The sequence below is a fragment of the Diabrotica undecimpunctata genome, chromosome 1 (assembly GCF_040954645.1).
Source record: "Diabrotica undecimpunctata isolate CICGRU chromosome 1, icDiaUnde3, whole genome shotgun sequence".
Classification (NCBI taxonomy): domain Eukaryota; kingdom Metazoa; phylum Arthropoda; class Insecta; order Coleoptera; family Chrysomelidae; genus Diabrotica; species Diabrotica undecimpunctata.
The window spans coordinates 161510464-161533393 of NC_092803.1; the positions used below are offsets into that span (position 1 = coordinate 161510464).

Consider the following 22930-nt stretch of genomic DNA (forward strand, 5'->3'; position numbering starts at 1 on the left):
CGACCAATAAAAAAGTGGTTAAAGGCATGTAAAGATGATCTACAACGAACAGGTGTTACAAATTTAAGAATGACTGCCATTAATAAACAAAGTGGATAAAAGTATTTTATCCACTTTAAGTTTAAATTCCAAGCCACGGATCCCTAAGGATCAAAAATATTTTGTCTAAAAACTATGCGTCCTATCTAAATTTTTCTGTAGCTAATTCTATTTTTTTGCCATGATAACCGTGTCTGTAAATATCTATACTTAGTAGCAATGTTTCCAAGTCTTGTTAAGAAGTAGAAAATTTTTTTACTCTTTCAAGTTTAGTTAATATTTTGTATCGTTGATAAATTTAAAAAGTTATAGTTAGTATAGTATAATATTTATGTATATAAATATTTATTTGTATAAATAATTAATCTAACACGGTCTTTTAGAACACTTTCTTTTTGGTCTAGTTGCCCGTGACGCTAGGTCTACGATATATATGTATGTGGTGCACCTGTGATCATATTTTTTTTATGAGAAAGTTGTTATTCTGCAAAGTCGATGCAAAGCCATGCAATTCTTTGCAACAAAATGTAGCACAGTCGCTGAATATTGCATGATTACTTGAATTTCTTAAGACTTATGATTGAACTTGACACAAAAAGGTCTAGATTGGTTTCTAAATATTAAAATTTATGTTAAATAAAGAAAATTTTAAATTAGTCAATAATCGTAGATCAAATACGTAATATAGCGGAATAGTATTTTAAATGTTTACTAAAGGAAGCATTAATAATAACAAATTAAGTGCTAGAGATGACGGTAGCGGTGAAACAGTTAAAATCAGGAAAATAGCAGGATAAAATGAGATTAACAATGAGTTAATTAAAAGTACAAGAGAAAAATTTAGGCGACGGACGTGTAATAAAAAAAATTCTGTGAAGACGCATATTGCATAGAACGAGGCTCTGGCGACTGATTATGGGTAGGATAACACTACCACGCAATTCTCAACAATCCCCCTACTCTGTTGCTAGTATGAAGGAATATAGTCAACATATGTACATCGCATGGTAAAGTATTCAGTTTAAAAAAAAATATACCACAGTTGCGTAGAAAGTTGATGCTACAGAATAGATCATACAAGACATTGTGGAATATCTGGAGAACTAGACATCCAAAAACAAACTGGGACAGTTTAATTTTGTATAAATAGAGTAAAGACAGTAAAATATGACATATGATAAGACTTTGACGAAATAAATACTAGTAAGCAAAAATAATGAGTGCATAAAAGGCATATTGTAATAAAGCAAACCAATTTTATTATTGAAGCGAAGCTTTTATACTGCCGTTATTACTTTTTTCTTTACAGTAAAATCCTGAGGCGAGCGCCACGGAAATAGTGAGATAAGATGGCTTCGTCACGGAATTAGCGCCACAATATGGCGTCGTCACAGATGGGGTCACAAAACAGCGGTTCTTCACATCGTTTCACTCACGGAAGTGAGTCTCAGTCCTATTCTCCTGTTTAGCTCCGTTGTTTGATTATCTCTTCCTAATTTAATCTCGTGGTCCAGATATTTATAGCTATACACCTGTTCAATTTGCGTGCCGTTAGTTGAGATGTTTTTCGCCAGTACTAGGTTGGTCATATATTGTGTTTTGGAGAAATTAATTTTGAGTCCAACTCGTGTACACGAGCTCTGAAGGTCTTGAAGAAGCTGGCAGGCATGATCTACCCGCTCTGCAATAAGGACTATGTTGTCTGTAAATCTCAAGTTGTTCAGAAATTCTCCATTTATGTTGACTCCAATATTCTCCCAATTATTGTTTCTCATAGCACTCTGCAACAAAGCGGTGAATATCTTAGAAGAGATGGTATCTTCTTGCCTAATACCCCTCTAGAAGGGAAATGTATTTGTGTTGTCATAATACATTCTAACTGCAGCTGTTGCGCTATTATATATATTCCGAAGAAGAGTTGTGTATCTATGATCAATACTGCACTCTGTAAGAGGTCTTAACATGGAGCTATGCTGGACTGAGTCAAACGCTTTCTCAAAGTCTACAAATATTAATATCGATGGCTTGTTGTATTCTGTAACTTTCTCTATTAAGGATTTTATTACGATTTTATTACTTGTAGGTGGTTATTCGTTCCAAAGACACCTCAAAATCCGGCCTGCTCTAATGGTTGGTGAAAATCCAGCTTAGATTCCAGTCTGTTAGTAATTATCCTCATAAAGAGCTTATATAAATGAGATAACAAGCTTATAGGTCTATAGTTTCCAATTTTTGTTACATCTTCTTTTTTGTGCAATATTATCATAATGGCACTATTCCATTTTTCTGGTGTAACTCCTTCAAAGAGGCAGGCATTATAAAGGGTTTTTAAAGCTTTTATGACGCATTCGCCTGTTAATTTTAGCATTTCACTTACAATGCCATCTTCTCCAGGTGATTTACTGTTCTTCATACCTTTCAGCGCTGATTCGATTTCCTCTTCGGTTATATCTGGAAGTTCCTCTGATCCTTGATTTTGTATGGCTTGGATTTCCATCTCTGGAATGTGAGCATCTCGACGATATATAATGTTCTATAGTACTCTTCGATAATTTTCATAATTTTTTGTTGTTCATATACAGCATGTCCTTGTCTATTTTTTAGCTTATTAATGTTCCTGGTTCTTGTTTTCAACTTTCGTTTTAGAACTTTAAGGCTTTTATTTTGTTCTATGGTATTAGTTGTTTCTTTAGTGTTAAAATCCCTTATGTCTTTCCTAACAGCTTTTGAAATGGTTTTATTTAAATTCCTCAGCTCTGCGATGTTCACTGTGTGCTTATATTTCATTTCCCTTCTTTTTTGCATTAGGTTCCTTGTGACTTCTGTAAGTTTTTTTATTTTTTCTTGTTTGCTTAACTTGACAGTTTTTCTGTGCCTTCCTTAGAGCGTCCACCAACCTTTCGTTAAGTTGTTCAATATCGGTTTTATCTTGCACGTCATTCTGAAGGTTTCTATCTATTTCTTCCTGGTATGCCCTTGTGTTAGTAATCGCAGTGAACGTAACATTTTTAGTCCTTGTTACTACTATATTTCTTCGTTCCTTCTTTACGTTCAAGACTACCTTTGCTCTAACCATTCTATGGTCACTTCCGGTTGAAAATTGATTTAATACAGTTACGTCTTGAACAGCACCTTTTTTGTTAGTAAAGATAAAGTCAATTTTGTTCTTGTTGAAGCCATTTGGTGATTGCCAAGTCCAATTTCTTTGGGGGCTTTTTTTAAAATGGGTGTTCATGACATATAGTCTGTGTTGCAGAAGAAATTCTATAAGAGTTTAACCCCTTTCGTTTCTGTCGCCATATCCGTGAGGTCCAAGTACAAATTCCGAATTATCCTGCTTGTGGCCTATTTTTGCGTTTACGTTTCCCATCAATATGGTATAGTTGGTGGTTACCTCTTCTAGCGCAGTATTAACAAGTTTAAATTAAAAACTGGATGAAAAATAACTAACAAAATATAGACATTAAATGAGAATTAAAAAATTAAAAGAATATCTGTCAATAACAGATTCGATTTGCAATGATTGTCAAAATTTAAAAGCTATAAATGTCAATTAGTTAAAAACAATATTAAATCATCTGTTTAAATTTTTATGGCATTTCTCGTTTTAAAATAATTCCATATAAATACAATTTTTATATTTTTAGATATCTTATTTAGTTTATAAAATAATTAAATTTACTACCAAATGATATTTAATTCTATTTTGTTATTAATTGAATACTTCATCTAAATTTATTTATTTTGCCTGAGAAAAAGGCCCAAAAAGAAAATTTGTTCCAAAATTTTTAATTATTTTTGTTTATAACTTTTTTATTTTCTATTTTACGGTTAAAAGTAAAGAAAATAAAGTTATAGACAATTTAATTTGCTAGAAATAATGTCTTATAAAATTTTTTGCAGGGTTGCTAGTTTACGAGATACAGCGCGAAAACCCTTCCCCCCTTTTTCCAAGATGGCGTTCGGTTGACAAGCACAGGGGACAAGGGTAACGACCCCACAAACTTGAACTTAAGCTTATACTTACCCTCCCAACCCATCAAAAAAATAAAATTGTGTCCTCTAAGAAATTCACGCTAAAACATAAAAAATGTAACATTTCAATGGACTATATTATTTATTTCCTTTTTGAAACAACCATACCATAAACTAAAATATAAAATTTATAGTTTACATATTCCTTAGTCGTTTATTTCCGAATCATTACTATAAATTAAAACTAGCACAAATGGAGAAATTGTCATAAGTACAGTTCGCGCTTGCCGCGTAATGATACCTTTTCTATCAAAGTCGACTTCTCGTTCACCTTCCTCATTGTGACGGTCAGATGCACATCACAGTAATGGGATACTGTTATTGTAAAACTGTATGAAATCAACGTCATTTATACTGCTAAGAGCAGTTAGATAAAACATAAAAATCGGTCTTTACACTGTTAGATATAGCAACAGATGGTGTTTTATTGACAAGAAATAATTTATACTTTATTTTAATGTATGTCTGCTATATAAACCATACTTAAAAATACTAACTATTATTTACTAATATTTTTAAAATGACATTACATTGACAAATGACAGTGAATGACAGTTAATTTATGTGAATAACATCTCGAATTGTGTTGAAAATGGTTTTTAAAACCTTTTGACGAATAATTATCTTCGGCTGTTCAAAAAGACTGATGCATTCGATGAAACACATAAAATATACTACAGTCTAAACGTTCAGCAACAAATTTTTTGTGGTTTATTTAAGATGAATTTAATTTTTTTTTCAAAATAATCTAACTAAAAAAGAAAGACGATAGTTAGGTCATAGAATATGAGTGGTGGTCATATTAAAATCATTATTTTATATCATTGAAGAACGATTGCATTCTAAAAAGTTTGTATTTGGGTTGGAATATGTCGAGGAAAATTGGTGTGATCCATTTTTACTAATACACACTGATTTCTTCAAGATATCGTAATAAAATAGTCAGGGACTGAATGGTGGAGCATCAAAGGAACAGTTCACAATTTTTGACAATTTTATGTTGATAAAACAATATGGAGGGGATGAAGAAGCTCATTCTTATTTAAACATATTTGATCATTTTGTATAATTATTTACACAAATGTTGTTTATTTAATAACTCATAAACTGAAAGAACTGGGAAGGATGAATGTTGCCCAAAGCTTTTCATAGTCAACAAAATTCTGTAGGTACTGTAAAGTAACGTAAAGTACGGATAAGTGAAATAAATTATTTTGATATTGTAAGTTATATGTTTCTTTCTTTTTCCGATACCAATTCGAAGTTATAAACTTCGTTTAAAACAAAAATGTTCTGTTATAAAATAAAATATTATTCTATAGAATATGGATTAGTTACCAACTCAAAACTTGACTTTGCACCATGTGAAAACGGAAACGACTTACCTGGAGTTGGGTGGGATAGTAGTGGAAACAAATACGGTTCAGTATACACCAAACTGCGGCTGACGAACCACATGCGGCTCTTTGAATGATTATTTGTGGATCCCGATAAATGTGCGGGTTCCTTTTGATTTTTGTGTTATTATACTTTTACTCTCAACAAATATGAAGGACCAAGTGCAACGTTGTAACAATTACATTTCCGTCCAAGATGGGAATGATATGACACATTAAAAACAACATACAGTCCATCTAATTTACAAACCGTTGCACGCCATCGGCGTCATAGCCCGTGACGTCACATGATACCAACACGAAATATTTAGGCGTTAGGTGTGTTCTTTTTTAGAATCACTTTGCCGAGTACACTGGCATTTCTATTAATGTTAACTTAAAGAAATAGACAACAATATGTTTCATTTAATTTGTATAAATGCATTATAAAGCGTTTTTATAAAGAACATTTGTTCGGAACACACTGTAACTGTAATCGAACGAAGGTGAATTTTGGCATAAATTCTTAACACTTATTTGACAGTTGCGGTGTTGACACTTTTTGTACTTTATTGTTTTAAATTTTAAAGTGAATACCTCTTGTTTTATATTTTTACCTATTTAATAAAATCTGTTCTTTTTAGAACAAAATTAGTGTGTTTTATTTCAAAAATGTCACGTAAGAATTTAAATAGTCGTAGTAAAGAGTATAATAATAATTATGTGACCTATTTGATTTAAAATGGATTCAGGATTTTTTTATACTTTGACAACTATGTCAACTTCGATCTCTGACATAGATAATGACGTGCAACGGTTTGTAAATTAGATGGACTGTAAACGAAGATAAACAGTGGTGCGACATAAAAGTCAGTAATCGAATGACTCCAGACTGATTTGTATCACTCTTGCCACGGATATAATTTGTAATCTGAAATTTTTGGTAAGTTAACTATAATTTCTTTCGAGAGCTATTTTTTTGTGGAGCATATCTTAGTACAGTTGACTATTTTTATTGGGAATAAGCCACAACTTTAAATAAGCCACGCATAACTATAATTAATACATCTCTTGAAGATGATTTAAAAAAATTGTCTTTTTCTTCGAATTAAAAAAATTGTTTCAAATACTTACGAGAAAGTCTATTATCCAATGAGGGAGGTATCCAGTCATCGTCTTCTGTTTGTGGCCTGTATCGCCTTCGTACTGTTGTTTCTTGTCTTGAGTTCATACTTGCAGTTACTAATCGTCCTAAATCTAAAAAAAATAAAAATTACAAGAATGAAAAATATATTGCCTGCTTGTGACATAGTATAATATGTTCATTTTCTATCTACAGCAGAAAAAAATGAGAAACTAGATAGCGGGTATATCATTATAATACTGTAACGTCATCAAATGTAGAAAACTATACCTCTAAACATTAGATTAGACTTAGAAAGAGGTCAAAAAATTTATTGTAAAAGCGTTTGACATAAATAAACTGAGAAATGAAGATTACCACAAGATATAGAGAAAGAAATTAAAAAGAAAGAAAGAAAAGAAGAAATATAAAAAGAAAGAAAACAAATAAACTAAATATCATTATAAATACAACGACAAAAGCAGTGGGTAATAAATATCTTAACAAAACTACCACGAGAACCAAATTTTGGATAATAATGTTTTTAATGTGTATAAGAAAAAAGTTAAAGAGATACCAAATAGAAACGAACAGGAAAAGTCAGGTCGGTGTAGATAAGGACAAAGATGAAAATCTCATGACACACCTAAAAAACCAATTACAAAGACTGACTAAATATATACACGAATTATTTTGCAGACAACAGAAATAACATTCAGAAAATAAAAAAAAAACAAGTGGACTTAAAATATTGTTCCGATCATCGAGAAAGTCTTGGACGATATACTCGGAGAATATATAAAAAAATATAGGGTTAAGTACTAGAGAGGGCCTGTTTGCCCTAAATGTAATCAAATAACGATGCTGTCATGTTAATCAAAAGATACACGCTCATTTTACATAACTTGAAAATACATTAATTTCAAATACTTTGAAACTGTAATAAACGTTAAAATCAGAGGACGTATTGGCGTATATATATATATATATATATATATATATATATATATATATATATATATATATATATATATATAAATATATATATATATATATATATATATATATATAAATATATATATATATATATATATATATATATATAAATATATATATATATATATATATATATATAAATATATATATATATATATATATATATATGTATATATATATATATATATATATAGTAACAGATTGATTACGGCTGTCGCCTCTTCTCCGCCCCCAATTTCCATATTTTTCTGTCATATGCAGTTGCCTCTTCTAAGTCCCTAAGTCTTTTGCCGCCATTGCTTCATCAATATCGTTGCGCCAACTTCTCCGTGGTCGTCCTCTCTTTCTTCTTTCAGGAGGGATTCATTCCAGTACTCTTCTAGGCCACCTGTACTCTGGTATTCTTTTAACATATCCGAACCAGATTAATTGTTTTCTTTCTATGTCATCATTAATATTTCGCTCCATTTTCACTTCGTTTCCTATTGGTTCGTTTCTAACTCTCTCTAGTTTCGATCTACCGCAGCTTCGTCTCAGATAATCCATTTCTGTCGTCATAAGTTTGTTTCTATTAGCTTTGGTGACGTCCCATACTTCCGAACCGTAAAGTGTAATACTTTGGACTATACTATATATATATATATATATATATATATATATATATATATATATATATATATATATATATATATATATATATATATATATATATATCATCGCTAGGCATGCTCAAAATCACCTGAACCATATCGATAGGTGGTGCAGGAGATGAAGAGTCAAATAAAAACACATTTTATATTCCTCAGGCATCCAATCATTAGCGGCTACCACACACAGCGTGCAGAACAAAGAAGTATCGGAGTATCTAGGAATGGTGTTTACCAAAACACTAAACTGGAGATAAGATCTGATGCCAACCCGTAACAAGGTTAGAAAGAGAATCTGCCTACTCAACGCTCCATGTGGCAAATTCGAGGCAACATCTACGCTCTGCTCATTCGAGACCTCACATAACATCTGCTGGCGTTGAAAAGGAGTATTTTGCGTAAAGTAAATAACTAATCCTACGACTATCCCTCCAACCTAATACATTACCTATCGAACATTCCTACCATACTTGAGAGGCCCTCCTCTCTAATCATAAGGTATACCTCCGATAGGATAGAGAGCGATCAGTTTTATGTGGTTTTCCGATCCCATTGCACAATTATGCTTGACTAAATGGAAATAACAGCATTAGCTGCTCTCAACCAGTAACAATTAGAATTTGTCAAAACATAACCAACAAATAAAACATTACAGTCCAAGGTTTTTCTCTTCTGAAGATACCCTCCCACCCTAACAAAAATACCCTTCCTACCCACAAAAAAGCTGTACTCCGCCAACAACGAACTCCCTGACGAATACATCAATCCCTAAAGGCAACACCTCTTTGTTACCGCACTTAGATAAATAGCTTACTTAAAGCTTTTTACACGGACAGGGAGGGATCGGTTTTCTGTGGTTTTCCGATCCCATTACACAATTATACTTGACTAAATGGAAATAACAGCATTAGCTGCTCTGAACCCGTAACAATTAGAATTTGTCAAAACATAACAAACAAATAAAACATTCTGAAAAGAGTTTTTTCTTTCAAAGGTTCTTCAAACCCTTTCTATTTTGAAGATACCTTTCTTCGCAGAACACCAGACCACTACAATCACCATCCAACTCGAGTCCAACAATCAACGAGACCAGTGCTGCCACCCTCAACCACAAATACGTTTTGAAGAGGCACAAGACTAAGGCCTAAAAAAGACTTCCGAAACACAACCACAACACCACCTCACTTAAAAGAAACGCAAAGACAACGAGGCTAGATGTGGTACTGTAATAGAATTTTTTTTTTAGAGTTCAGAAACAAATTAAAAAATATAGCATTTGTAACTTAAACTTAAAAGTAAGCCATATGTGGTTTTCAGATTTGGCAAGAAAAACTACGAGTACTCCAAGGAGGATTAAGCGATTAAGAGATATAAGTAAATTTAGAATTACTTCAAGTTTGTATTAAAATCGAATCAACTGGTGAAGATATATGAATATAAAGTCATTGGCAACGTGAAGCTAATTGCTTTAGAAGAAAAGAATCAAAAAATTATACCAAATTTGTCTCACTTCCTGTTCTTCAAGAAAAAAAAAATATACCAAAAAACAATGCACGAGTAAAACATATTTTTTTATACCAAACGCTATTACCCGGTCGGTTGCGCGAATGGCCTCGAGCTACCGGGCTACTCCAACCTGCTGAGAAGTTGGAAGCTCGGCGTTAATTCTGTGGTGTATCGGCGAATTGTTAGTATTATTTGCTATTCAGACTTCATCTCAACTCAGCTCAACTTCATCATAATCGACGTTAGCTGTGGTTCACAAAATGTACGGACTTCAACACTACAATAGTTTTTCGTTTCCAGTGCATTTATTTGTAACCTTAAATGTTTACTAAATATTACCTTTATCTTAAAGAGAAGAAGAGTTTAAATTTCTTTAGTTCTGCAATTCAATTTGAACTCGCCATCCTCATCCAACTAATGTTTATCGAAATATAATAATAATGTCGAAAAAAAAAGTAAAAAATATTTAAACAAAAAAGTATTGACCTTTAAACTAAACATTACAAATGACTTACCAATTTTTTGACGAGAAGCAATCCATTCATCCAAGTTCGGTATATTATTGTTGTCTCTCGGTTTGTTATTGTCGTTATGGGAATACCTCAGTGCTTTTCTTCTCTCCTTACTAGTGAACATACATTCTTCTAGCAATTCGAACCAGTCTTCGAGCCCCTCAGATGACCTTAGGTAAATCTTTCCATCCCTACCAAGAACTAAGGCAACTGAAAAGAGGATCAGTTTTTATCGAATGTAGAACACTTTATATAGAAAACAGTGGACAATGTAGTTTAAAAAATTGTCTTATATATTGTCAATAATAACTTGACAACAGTAAATTTGTAGTTAGAAAATATTTTAGGACAATTAGTATTTTTAATTAAATAATTTTTTATTGCATTTTTGTTGTTAAAATAAAATGATATCAAATAAACTAAAACGATTAAACACACTTCCCTACATACCTGTACTATAAGATTTTTTATTCTCCCATTCGATTTTGACGATATCGATGAGCTTAACTTTGAAGAGGAATTGCCCCATCTCAGAAATTCGATCTGATCCTGAAGCCCTTCTAAATACGTGCAAATAGTCTCTAGTGAGGATGAAATATCGCTCCTTCCATCTGCTGAATAATCTGTCGCGTTGTTGCCACATCAGCCCTCTTTTTATCACATGTGCTGACTCCTTTCCAAAACTGGGAAGAAGCGACTGAAAATAAAAAATGACACAATTAGTATCGACAGCTACCAAAAAAAATTAAACAATAAATCACAGTATCAATGATTATTTATAATATACTATGAAACTTGTTTAAGCTGTTTAAACGAATGATAATGCAACGCGTCGAAAATATTATCGAAGAATCGAACAGCAAGCCGGATTAAGGCCAGGAAAATCAAACATTTGGATCCGGACACGAAAAAGTAAAGTAAGTCTTAAATCGTAGTAGTTCAGTACTGCTACTGGTAGGTACTTAAAAAGTGTATCTTGTACTCGGTTAAATTCCTTTTCAAAGTCGATGAAGCAGACGTATACGTTCTTTCGGAAATCGCAACTGTTTTGTAGGAGAACGCGCTTATAAAGCTGTGCCTCTTTGAAGAAATACAACTTCTCTTTCCATAAAAAAAAAATTCGGTTGTGTAGAATTTGTCAAAATAATTTATACATAAAATTTTGCAACGACGTCAGGCTTATCAGATTGATCAACCACACTTCGCTGCATTTGGTGTGTCTGCTTTTTTTGGCAGTGTTATGTACAGCAACTCCAATCAATCATCTTTTATTTTCGTTGGTTGTAAATTTTATTAAAGAAGGATTTTAAATAGATGTTTCCCTCATCCTAAGTTTAATCAGTTCAGTAGGAATTTGTTCTGGTCCAGGTTCATTCTTTTTATTTTGGTTTGCTGTATTGCCCTTCTCACTTCTAATTTCAATATACTGGGGACCTCTCGTTCATCTCGTTTTCACAAATATGTATATTTTGACAAATTTATTTAAGTTTTTTGTGGAGATTTAAACTGCTGTGTTGTTCTTGGAGGTCTTTTATTTGTTTACGGGAATTATCAAGCCAAAGTGACTTCACGGTATTTGCTAGTGTCTCATTTTTTTTTATTTCCGCCATATATCCATTAGTTCCAGAATTTTCTGAGTCATACAATCATTTCCTGAGTCAATATTTTGGGTGTTTTCACTCAATCTCTTTTACTTCTTTTAAAATTTTAAAATTAAGTTTCGTATTTTATACCAACATTTTCGAATTGTTCTCGATTGTTTTCTTTTGGTATTTTCGTTATTTTGTGCATTTATGCATTACTTTTCTTGAAATATATTACGCGCCCTGTTTGGTTTAGATGGCTTTAGCACTTAAAGTACAACTAGGTAGTAAAACATTATAAATTTTGCTATCCTACTGTATGGCTTAACTCCGCCATTAAAAGTCCCAAGCCCGGATGAGAAAGGAGAAGGGTAAATGGCTAGTGTGATAGGTGTTGATGATATTTTCCATGCAAAGAGGATGCTGCCAATAAATGACAAGTAATGCCTGAGTCTACACTCGTAGACTACTACTAGTAGATGCCACTAGCAAATCCTACCCACGAAGGAATGGGCGAAGGCGAATCGATCGATCGTGGCTAACAGAGGTGACCCTGACCTCCAGGTTGGGTGTTAGGCATGAGGCTAACTCCCTCATCCCGTAAAAATCTATTGTTACGAAATCTCAAAACAAAAATGCCGGACTGAATTTAAGACGACGAGCCAGGCACCGAACTAAATACAATGACTTAAATATTAGTATTTGGAATGTAAGAACGCTTTATAGGACAGCGAGACTAAAGTTGCTCCAAGATTAAGTCTTAAGATATAAAATAAATATTGCAGCCATTCAAGAGATGCGATTTGCAGGAACCGGCATTATGCAAACAAATCTTTTCTATTGATTTCTGAAAGAAAGGTACTACGGAAGATATTCAGAGCGTTCTGTGAAAAAGGAATGTCGAGGCGTAGATATAACTTTGAACTGTATAATATCTACAAGCATAAGTTTGGTGGAAAAGATGTTACCATTATAATCAAGCGAAATCGTCTGCAGTGGACAGGACATGTTGCATGGGACCCGGAATCGAACATTATAAATAATATTCTATCAGCGCAACCGGTGGAAATGAGAAGGGATAGACCAAAGCTGAGGTGGATAGACGGGATAACAAATGATGCTGAGAAGATCGGTGTTGCCAACTGGAAAATCCAAGCAAGGGACAGTACATAATGGCGAAGAAAGCTTGAGAAGGTCGGGGTCCTTTAAGGGCTGTAGCACATGATCATGATGATGGTGATGATGGTAACTCTATGGCGTAGATACTAGGACGGTGAATATATATTGTGGCAATAAGATAGCAGTGTTCGAATTATGAATGTATAGAAGGATACTAAAAATATATTAGATGAATTAAATATAAAATGTAGAGGTAATTAGAAGAACCAAAGAAGAAAAGGAATTACAATTAACCATCAAAATTCGAAAACTACAGTACTGCTACAATAGATAGGTATGTTTTGAGTGAAGATATATACTAACTTGGCAAAATATCATCAAATTAAAGAGTGTAAGAAAAAGAAGAATAGGAAGAAGAAAAATGTCACGACTGCAACACTTTAGAGAGTACTTTGACTGCAATTCCAATAAACTGTTTCGTGCAAATATCTAAAAATTTTAAAATGAATAAGCAATGCGAAAAAAAAATAATATTCTTCTAATATTATAAGTTATTCTACTTATGACAACCTGTATCACAGCAAGCATAAATAACAAATACTCTGTTTAAGAAGTATTAATAATATAAAAAACGAAACACAACAAACAATCATCTCATTGTTAACTGATACTGACGTATCATAATTACAATAAAAATAAAAGTTTTTTTCGATACAGTAATCACATCGAACTTTAATAATTATATTAGCTTACGACAATTGTTAATTACTTATAATTGACATTCGAAGTTTATCTTCGACCGTTCAGGAAGGAAATTGCGGCTTATGACTTCAGTTATCTTTGTTTGTTTAAAAAAAATTACGTGCATCTGGACATTAATACGGGCAATGAGTTATTGATATGCCGGCTTTATCTGTAATTATTAGCTTAAGAACAAGCAAATATTTGTTAGAACTATTAATACATAATTTACAATGATACGGAAGTAAAATATCAATAAAAATTATACAGAGCGATGTTGAGAAAACTTTCAAATTAAACAAAGGATAATTTGTGAATGTGTGATTTAACCTACAAGGGCGAGATGAAAAGGTTTTAGGGTTGTAGTGACACAATGAATCAACATTATTCTCGTTATCGTTATTTATATTTCTCTCTTTCTCCACGCTCGCCCTTTATTTTTCCACATGTATCTTTAGTCATACCAACATCAAACTCCTTCAGAAACATGTATTTTTAACCACCCAAGTCACCCAACTCTTTTTTGGCCTTACTCTCCTACAAAGACAATTACTCCATCCAGACATCAGTCGTTTGATTTTATATTAAATATAGTTATTAAAATATAAAATAAATTATTCGCTTCCTGAAATTTAAAAATTCTGTTCATTATTATTATTTTGTCAAAATTTAATAACAAAATCTAAGTTTATTTAAAAAAATCTAGATTCATGCTTATCACCAAACAAATTCAAACTTATTAAATTCAGCAGAAAAGCCACATCCACCGCTCCAATAATCTCAATCAACAACGACCCTTCATCTGTAGTAAATGATTGTAAAATGCTGGGAATGATCTTTGATTCTCGACTAAACTGGAAACATCACATAAATCTTACCTTAGGCTACTGCCTTAAGCAACTCAACCTAATAAAAACTCTTTCACACGTTTGTTAAGGTTCTGATGAGAATGTAGCTCTTACATTCTAGAGCTGAAGTCTGACCTAAAACTATTAGATTCTTTTCAAAACACTGCTCTCCGTCAATGCTTCGGAGCTTTTCGCTAAAGCACGCAGGAAAGGCGAGGACCCTCTATCCCTTAGAAGACAACGTCTGCTTCTATCTTATCCTACCACTACATTAGGTAATCTTTTCAATCCCATTTACCATCTTATTACCTCTGTACCTGATTACTCCATTAGCAACCCCCCTCGCATAGTTATAGAGCCATTCATGAAATAACTCACCCGTATATTAAAGAACACTGGCCTATCCCTCACCCTGCCCATCTTTTCTCCAATCACCCCTCTCTGGACCAAACAGCTCCCTTTATTTAACACATCCCTCGCCATTTAGAACAAATATGACGCATCCTCTAATCTTATAAAGGAAGGCTTCCTAGAAATACTAGACAAAACACCTTTTGATTTTGTTCTTTACACTGATGCTTCCAAAAATTCTCGCGGAGTAAAATGCGGAGTTACTACTTTAAAAGATCTTATAAGTTCCACTTGGTTGCCCTCATCATACAGCATTCAAACAGAAGAGCTGTTTAGCATCCTCCAAGTCTTTAAATTCATTTCCATCTCATTAAAAAATGTAGCAATTTGCACCGATTCCCTTTCCTCCATATTCTTATTAAAATCAATATTTACTGATCATCCACTAGTTCAGAGTATACACGACAATACGACATATACCAATCTCTTCATGCTCGAGAAACAAAAGAGTCACTTATCTGGCTTCTAGCGCACATTAGCCTAGGTACCAAAACTGCTGATCGCCATGCTAAAGAAACGGTTACTTTATCAATTAGGTTACTAAGATCCAATTAAGCAAAGATCTTTAAACTTGGTTTAAAAAGTCAATCCTAGAATCATCGTGGCAAACTCGTTGGAATAACTTTGATACACCCCTACGCTGTTGAAGAATTCAACTTAAAATTACCCATCCAAGTCTTATTAACCTCACTCACAACGAATCGCGAATAAGAGGAAGACTACGAATCGGCCATAGAAGATTGACACATGGCTACTTATTGTCCATCGATGAACGTCCAACATGTCAACAATGTATTTGCGCCCTTACGTAAACCATAATATATTAAAGGACTGCCAACAGCACACCAGCTAGGCACGGAAAAATAACTTGATGATATCGCTTGCAGATATTCTAAACTATCCAAGTGAATACACCAAAGAACTACAGTTCCTCAAAGACACTAATCGTTCTAATAAAATTTAATACCTATTGTGTAATTCCTAAGAATAAATCAACTGTACCACCGTATCAATGGCCTTAGTTGTCAAGGCACTTAAACTAAATAAAAAATAATAACAAAAAATTAAAAAATCAAAAGGTTCATTGTATGGATTTGATTTCTTTTTGCTGGGATATTGGTTTTTTCTCGGGAATAATTTTTTTTATGTAGTTTTTAACATCATTTTAGCAATTTGGCTCCGTTAACCCAAAGGTTGTTATAGGAATATGTCAATTTAAAGGTTGATTGAACCAATTAACTAGATAAGACATTTCTTGATATTATATTCCAAAAAACGGGGTAATAGATAAACATCATTCACATAAATCCATGTTAAATGTTCTAATCGTAAACAAGTTTTTACTGTTGGAACATTCGTTTATTTTTATTTAGTTATCAAGAGATGTCAACTTGGAATTTCCATTCTAACTTATCCAGCAATAATGAGAATAGATATGGATTTATCACTGAGCCCTTGTCATACTACCCCTCACATAAAACTGATCACTCCCCCTTAAAACTATTCTAACAATAGTTATTCCATCGTACACCACAAAATCTTTCAACTTACCCTATTTGAGTTGTAAAAACTCAGTAGTAAAAAAATAACCGCTTTATGTAATTATCTGTTTTTCGACTGATTAAATTTGTTAATATGATAGTTTTTAAAGCGTGCTTAGTTTGAATTGGCGGATTTTGTCTCGATCTCGTATAAATACATATTATTACATTACAGTTACTTGCCCTATTGTAATATTTATTAATTAATTACTTAATTATTACATGTCCTTTCATGGAAAACACTGCAGATGCCACTTTCTAACTTTAATTTGTCAATTACGGGACGTTGGTTCTTTAATATACTTTATTAATCGAATACAGCAAAGAATAACTGTACAGCTGTTCTTCCATTACTTAACCTCTGTGATCTCATCAATCCTAGACCTCTTTTTTCAGAAGGAACGTTATACATCACGTAACATAACCATAAAATTGATAAGTGGACCTTCGTGAATTATAGATTTGCGCAACTATCATTGTTCTTTAATAGAATTACAAAGAGTTGAGTTTTTGATAGTCCGGTGAATTTTTTACGATTTTTTAATCTTCATTTCTGATTAATCCAATTATATTAAGTTAACTAAGACTATCAGTTTAACAATGAGGATAAACGCTACATTTCCCTTTAAAAAGATGGTCTAATATAGAACATCATCACACATATTTGGCTCGGCAATCCTGTGTGGATCCCGGCTTGCTCTAAGATTTGTCGCCATTCTGCTCGGTTTCTGGCAAGCTGTTGCCATATCGGTCTCAACTCCATCCAACCTCATAATTCGCCATCGGTCCCTTCTTCTTCTTACTACATGTCTTTCTGTGGTTAGCTTTTTTGCGATCGTATATTCGTATTGTCTGTCATTCGTATTATGCGTCCAGCCCAACTAAGTCGCGGTATTTTATTGAACTTTACGACGTCTGGTTCATTAAAGTCATGACGTATATTTTTTGACACTGTCATACGCGTTTTTTAAGTCAAAAAATAGGTGATGGGTTTCAACAGCAAGACTGGTGTGGGAGGAAGTCCCAACTGGAAGGAGACCACGCGGACGCCCTCGTCTCCGGTAGCGAGATAATATAGCAGGAGACCTAAGCACTATGGGCGTGGAGAATTGGATGGAGGTTGCTCAAGACAGAAAACAGTGGAGGCATGTTGTCGAGTCGTAGTTGAGTTGTAAGTATGTAGAATGGCGTCATTACCATTCTTGTAGAGCTCGCTGTAAATTTGATCAGTTCCTGGTGATTTATTATTCAGATTAGTGATATCCAAAACTCAAATAATAACCCTGATAAAGGCTGCGGGAGTTGTAAATGAAACATTTCTACACCACGGCATACAAACCGCGAATACAATGTACATACCGTTAAAAAAACTTCTATCTTCTGCAATCCCTACTGTTTTAAAATTAATTTGTGCAATTTTTGATGGCTTCGAAATACATCTGAAATAGTTTGTCGACTGCTATACTGAAACCTTTTATAAATATATTAAAAGTACCTATATGAAATTTTCTTTCATTCACTTCCTCTGTTAATTATTTTACAGGCTACATCTGATCTAGTCGAAAACTACTGCTTTTTCTAATTATTTAATCGGAATAAGTAGTGTTAATTTTATATTTATTCCAAAGCACCTTTTGTATATTTTTCTTAAAGTATTCTAATGTATGCTCTTTTTGAAGCACGACAAGAAATGTACTTTCTGTCCTTATACAGACTTCTTAAAATTCACCGTACATTACCACGAATCCCCTAAATTAATTGGCAAACCGCAAGACATCATTGCCAACTTAATGAAATACTGAACGGTTTTTGATTTGTACGATTCACGCCGGAAATCGTTGCAATACGAACGGTTGCCTACACACAATTTATAAGACAATTAGTATGCGAATTGAAACTGTTACTTCCGTCAGAAGATGACACATACGCGCTAACAATACCTAAAACTGCTTTTGCAATAAACCTTATTGCTAAATTTAGGATAGTGATTGCACACGACGATTTAATACTTGGCGATTCAAAGAGAACAAGGCTGACTGGATTTTTATTGAAAATGCAAAACAACGCGGTGGTTTTTTAAATTTGTGAACACAGAACATTTCAAGAATTTGTAATGATTCTTATTTATACTTTTAATACGCATAAACACTTTTGTTGGACATCACGAAGGAGACTACAGAGAACTCAAGATTATTAGGAGAATTAAGATTAATAAAGACTAATGAAGATTTATGAAAATTAAATTATTGTCCTAGTTATAATATAATAAACTTTCGGCTTACAGATCGAAAGTTATTTTCAAAATGCATCTTAAATTAAAGAAAGTATCTTGTACCGTTAGAAACAAAAAAAAAACCTTATTCTTCCTTCTTGGAATACTGTTTTTATCGAATGACATTCGACTCACAACTCGCAAATGGACATCGCACATACATGAAGTAATTAAATTATGCCAACAGAGAATAAACTCTCTAAAAGTCCTTTCTAATCACAAATGGGGTGCAGACACAACTATTCTTCTACGATTATATCAAACTCTAATTAGAAGCAAACTAGATTGCGGATGTATATGCTTCGAAATTACTATTACTCGTAAAAGTGAAATGAACAAATTGGACATCAACCAATCCACAGCATTACGCGTAGTTTTCGGAGCTTTCAGAATCACGCCAATAGGAGGCAATATTTTTCAATGTGTTGTGCTACTATATATCTCAAGGCAAATGAAAACCCCTTCATATTAACAAGCTTAATAAAGAAAAACTCTCCAAATCTGCACTTAAATTAGAACCTGTCGTACCTGTTTCGAACTGTGTTCGTAGAAATGGCTCTCAATTGACCTGTCTCCCCTAGAAACAGGTCAACTGAGAGCCATTTCTACGAACATATGCCAGTCTCCTCACCGGAAAGTTCAAATACCAAAAGTAGATTTTACCTTACTCAACTACCCCAAACATTCACACAATCCTTCTGAAATAAAACAATAATTCCAGTGTACTATCACCAGATATCCTGATTTCAAATTAATTTTTACTGATGCCTACAAAATCAGCAATGGTGTAGCTGCTCCCTCTATTTTCGAAGACAGAACCTCTGTCACCCATCTAGCAAACGAGTGTAGCATATACATATACTGGAAAACTGCAAGCATTGAACTAATGTACAAGCAACGATATGAATTTTGTTATATTAGATTCACTGAGTGCCTTAAATGGTGTCAAACAAATGTACCATACTGATACCAGTTTGGCACAAATAAAAACATGCTATAAAATGCCCAAACACGTGCCAAAAACATAACATTCTAATGGGTATCATACCATGGTGGGATAAAACCCGTTGGGTAATGAAGCAGCTGATAAAGCAGCAACAGAAACTGCCAATAACATGACGATCTCTATAATGCAAAGTATACCATTTTCAGTCCAAAAAACAATAAAAATCTAAAAAACAAAACATGGGAAGAAATATGGGGCCAAACAGAAGAAAACTAAAAATTATCAAACCAGATGTTACTTCTGCTTTATTATCGCTGCCAACTCAAAGACATGATCAAGTAGTTATGTCCTCAACAGACTGCAGATAGGTCATACAAAATTTGCACATGTATACATCATCTCTAAGGACCCTCAGCCGATTTGCCACAATTTTAGTGTAACATATAATGATAGACGGTCCAGTATACTCAACAGCAAGATCGGCAGCGAAAATACAACACAATCTGAAAGAAGCTCTAATAGAAGACATAAACTTTTTCAAAAATTGCAAACTGTATAACAAACAGTAAGATTTTACAGAATGTTTGTATTTTTCAAAACTGCTACGTAAATAAGCTATATGTAAAAAACTTTTTCTAAAATAAAAATAAACCACCCCGCTAACAACCCTAGCGGTTGATGTGGTTAAAAAAATATTTAATATATTAAAATAGAAGTGAAAAAGTGACAATTTAGTCATTTTCTTTAAAAATCTGCGCTGTTATTAAAATTTTTGATTTATAAAAGTGAAAACTTCCCTCTGCTATTAACACTAATTCTAACTAATGTAGCTATTTATCAAATGTAATTTTTAGATGCATTAAAAGATAGAAAAAGTAAAAACCGTAATAATTTATATCGTCTAAGTACTTTCACTAATTAATGTTAACAGAACCATATCGGTCTGAAAAGAAAGTCACTACATGAAGGTACACAGACATCAGTAACATAACTACTATAATGGTGGAAATACTTGTAGCACCGATTTTTTCGTTGTTCTAGATAGTCACGTTGGTTATCACATTCTTGGGGCTGATGACATCGTTAAATACACTGGTGGTCAAAAAATTATACACCTTAACTTTTGTTTACAACTTCTGAGCAAGGAAACAAATATCTTATATCAGTTGAACTGTTTTATAAATTTTTTGTCGATATTATGATTTTGGTTGTGCCATATTGCTGTTTAATAGATCCCGTTATTCACAGTATAATGTGTCATATACATCTGCGAACACATTTGCGCACCGTAGATGTGCAAAAAAATTGTACAGTGTATGGTGTTGCTTGCCATGTGAACGCGTAAAAATGAGCGCCGCGATTTGTTGTTTTATTTTATTTAGCTTATGGGGCAAACTAATGAAAATGAAAATAATAAAAATAGCATTAAAATAGATTTATTAAATGTTGATATCGAGACTACGTATCCAGTTTATTGCTTCAGGTTTTTGCTATAAGGAAGTCAATATAAAACCCTGGATATGCTCGGAGAGGCTCAGAAGTAATGAGTTGTTTTTTTATTGCCACAGTCACAATCGGAAGACCGAGTTGCTTACCCCACTTTGCTAGAATGTCAGCACGTCTACTTCATCTAGTACAGATTCTATTTAATGACACCCATGTCTTAGAATTCAAATCAAATCCTGGAACCAGTTGGCTAAAATGGTCATTACATAGTACTATATGAATGTGTCATTATATGCCAATCTATTTTTTCACTATTTGTTTGTCTCAAAGTCATCTGATATTAGGGACTTAAAAGTTAATAGGTAAGGCAAGGTTAGTATTAATCTTTTTATATTCCCTTGCTAGGCCACCTTTTCTGCGGATATCTAATGGAGCTATTCCTGATAGAGCGATTATCCACCGGAGAGGATGGATTTAAACAACCATTATCATACGCATAGTACTATGAATTTGGATGTTCATGCCCTTGTGCAATTTATTCTGCAATGTAAGTTTATGTAATTTGATAACAAGTTTATGGGGTATATAATTCTTTATCATTTATTGCTTGATACACGAGGGCAAGGAGACGTAATATCGCCAAAACTTTTCAACCTAACCCTAGAAGACGACTTCAACTACAAATTGGTCAACCTAACAAGTTCAACCACCTCAGATTCGCTGACGACATAGTGATTATAGCGAGAACATTTGAGGAACTGCAAATTATGATGGGGAAACTAGCAGCCAGCTCCCAATACGTCGGCCTAAAAATGAATATGAAAAAAACAAAAATAATGACAAACACAGATGACCACAGACGTATAACTATAAATTTCAGTGAGAGTGGAGCTTCGCGGGCCACACTGCTAGACAAAAAGACCAACGTTGGAATACTACAATACAACATTGGAGACCTTACGAAAGTAAACGACCAAGAGGAAGACCACAGATGAGATGGGTTGATGATATTAAAAGAATAGCTGGAAAAAATTGGAAATATGTTGCCCAGGATAGAGACCGATGGAAGGAGTTGGGAGAAGCCTATATCTAAACCTGGACGACAGAAGGCTAAGAAGAAGAAGAAGACGCGAGGGCAAGGTTTTTGTTAACAATAACTTCCCTAGAAGCGTTTTAATGGAATAATACTCTAAGAAGCAGTTAAAGCTGTTAATTTTCAAAATCAAGAACATAGTATTAGATACATAGCAAACATGCTAGGTATACCTCGAAGTACAGTGTCTGATGTACTTAAAGAAGATTCAACAGCGTCAGTTTCTCTGAAACTGACGCTGTTGAATATTTTGTTTTAAGTTAATGATAGGAGGAGGAAAAAAGATAAAAAAATACATGGTACTCGTTAAATCATAAAGAGATCATTTTTCTTTATCCTAAATTAGATCAGACACTTCTAGTACTTAGTAGCGAGACCTTTGTACAAAAAAGGGGATCGATATTTGCATGACTGCAGATACAAATTCGAAAATGTGTGATCCCGTGGCATTTATATCTACAAGTTTGCTCTCACTTTACAGTATTCTAGTTTCGTTGTTATAATTAATGGTAGGATAAACTGTAACTCAAAGTTAAAGGGTCTAGTCAATTATTCATTTTGCCTTCCATGGGGTATCAATTGTAAAAATAGAATAGAAAGTAATATTTCTTATTTCCTCCTTTAAAACAAAAGTCCGTTTAGACATTTTTTAGACAGTTGGTAAACAGAAAAAAAATTTATAGTATTATTTTATGT

At 33.3% G+C, this 22930-nt stretch overlaps 1 protein-coding gene across 1 annotated transcript in view; it reads right to left on the reverse strand.

Moving 5' to 3' along the window:
- The window catches only part of LOC140432451 (uncharacterized), an 80573-nt gene that overhangs the window by 13550 nt on the left and 44093 nt on the right, over positions 1-22930 (reverse strand). Inside the window, exons 2-4 of the mRNA XM_072520360.1 lie at positions 10685-10931; positions 10238-10444; positions 6585-6707 (exon numbers count right to left, since the gene is read on the reverse strand). Of these exons, the coding sequence (XP_072376461.1) occupies positions 6585-6707; positions 10238-10444; positions 10685-10931 (577 nt within the window). The remainder of the gene's footprint in view (positions 1-6584; positions 6708-10237; positions 10445-10684; positions 10932-22930) is intronic.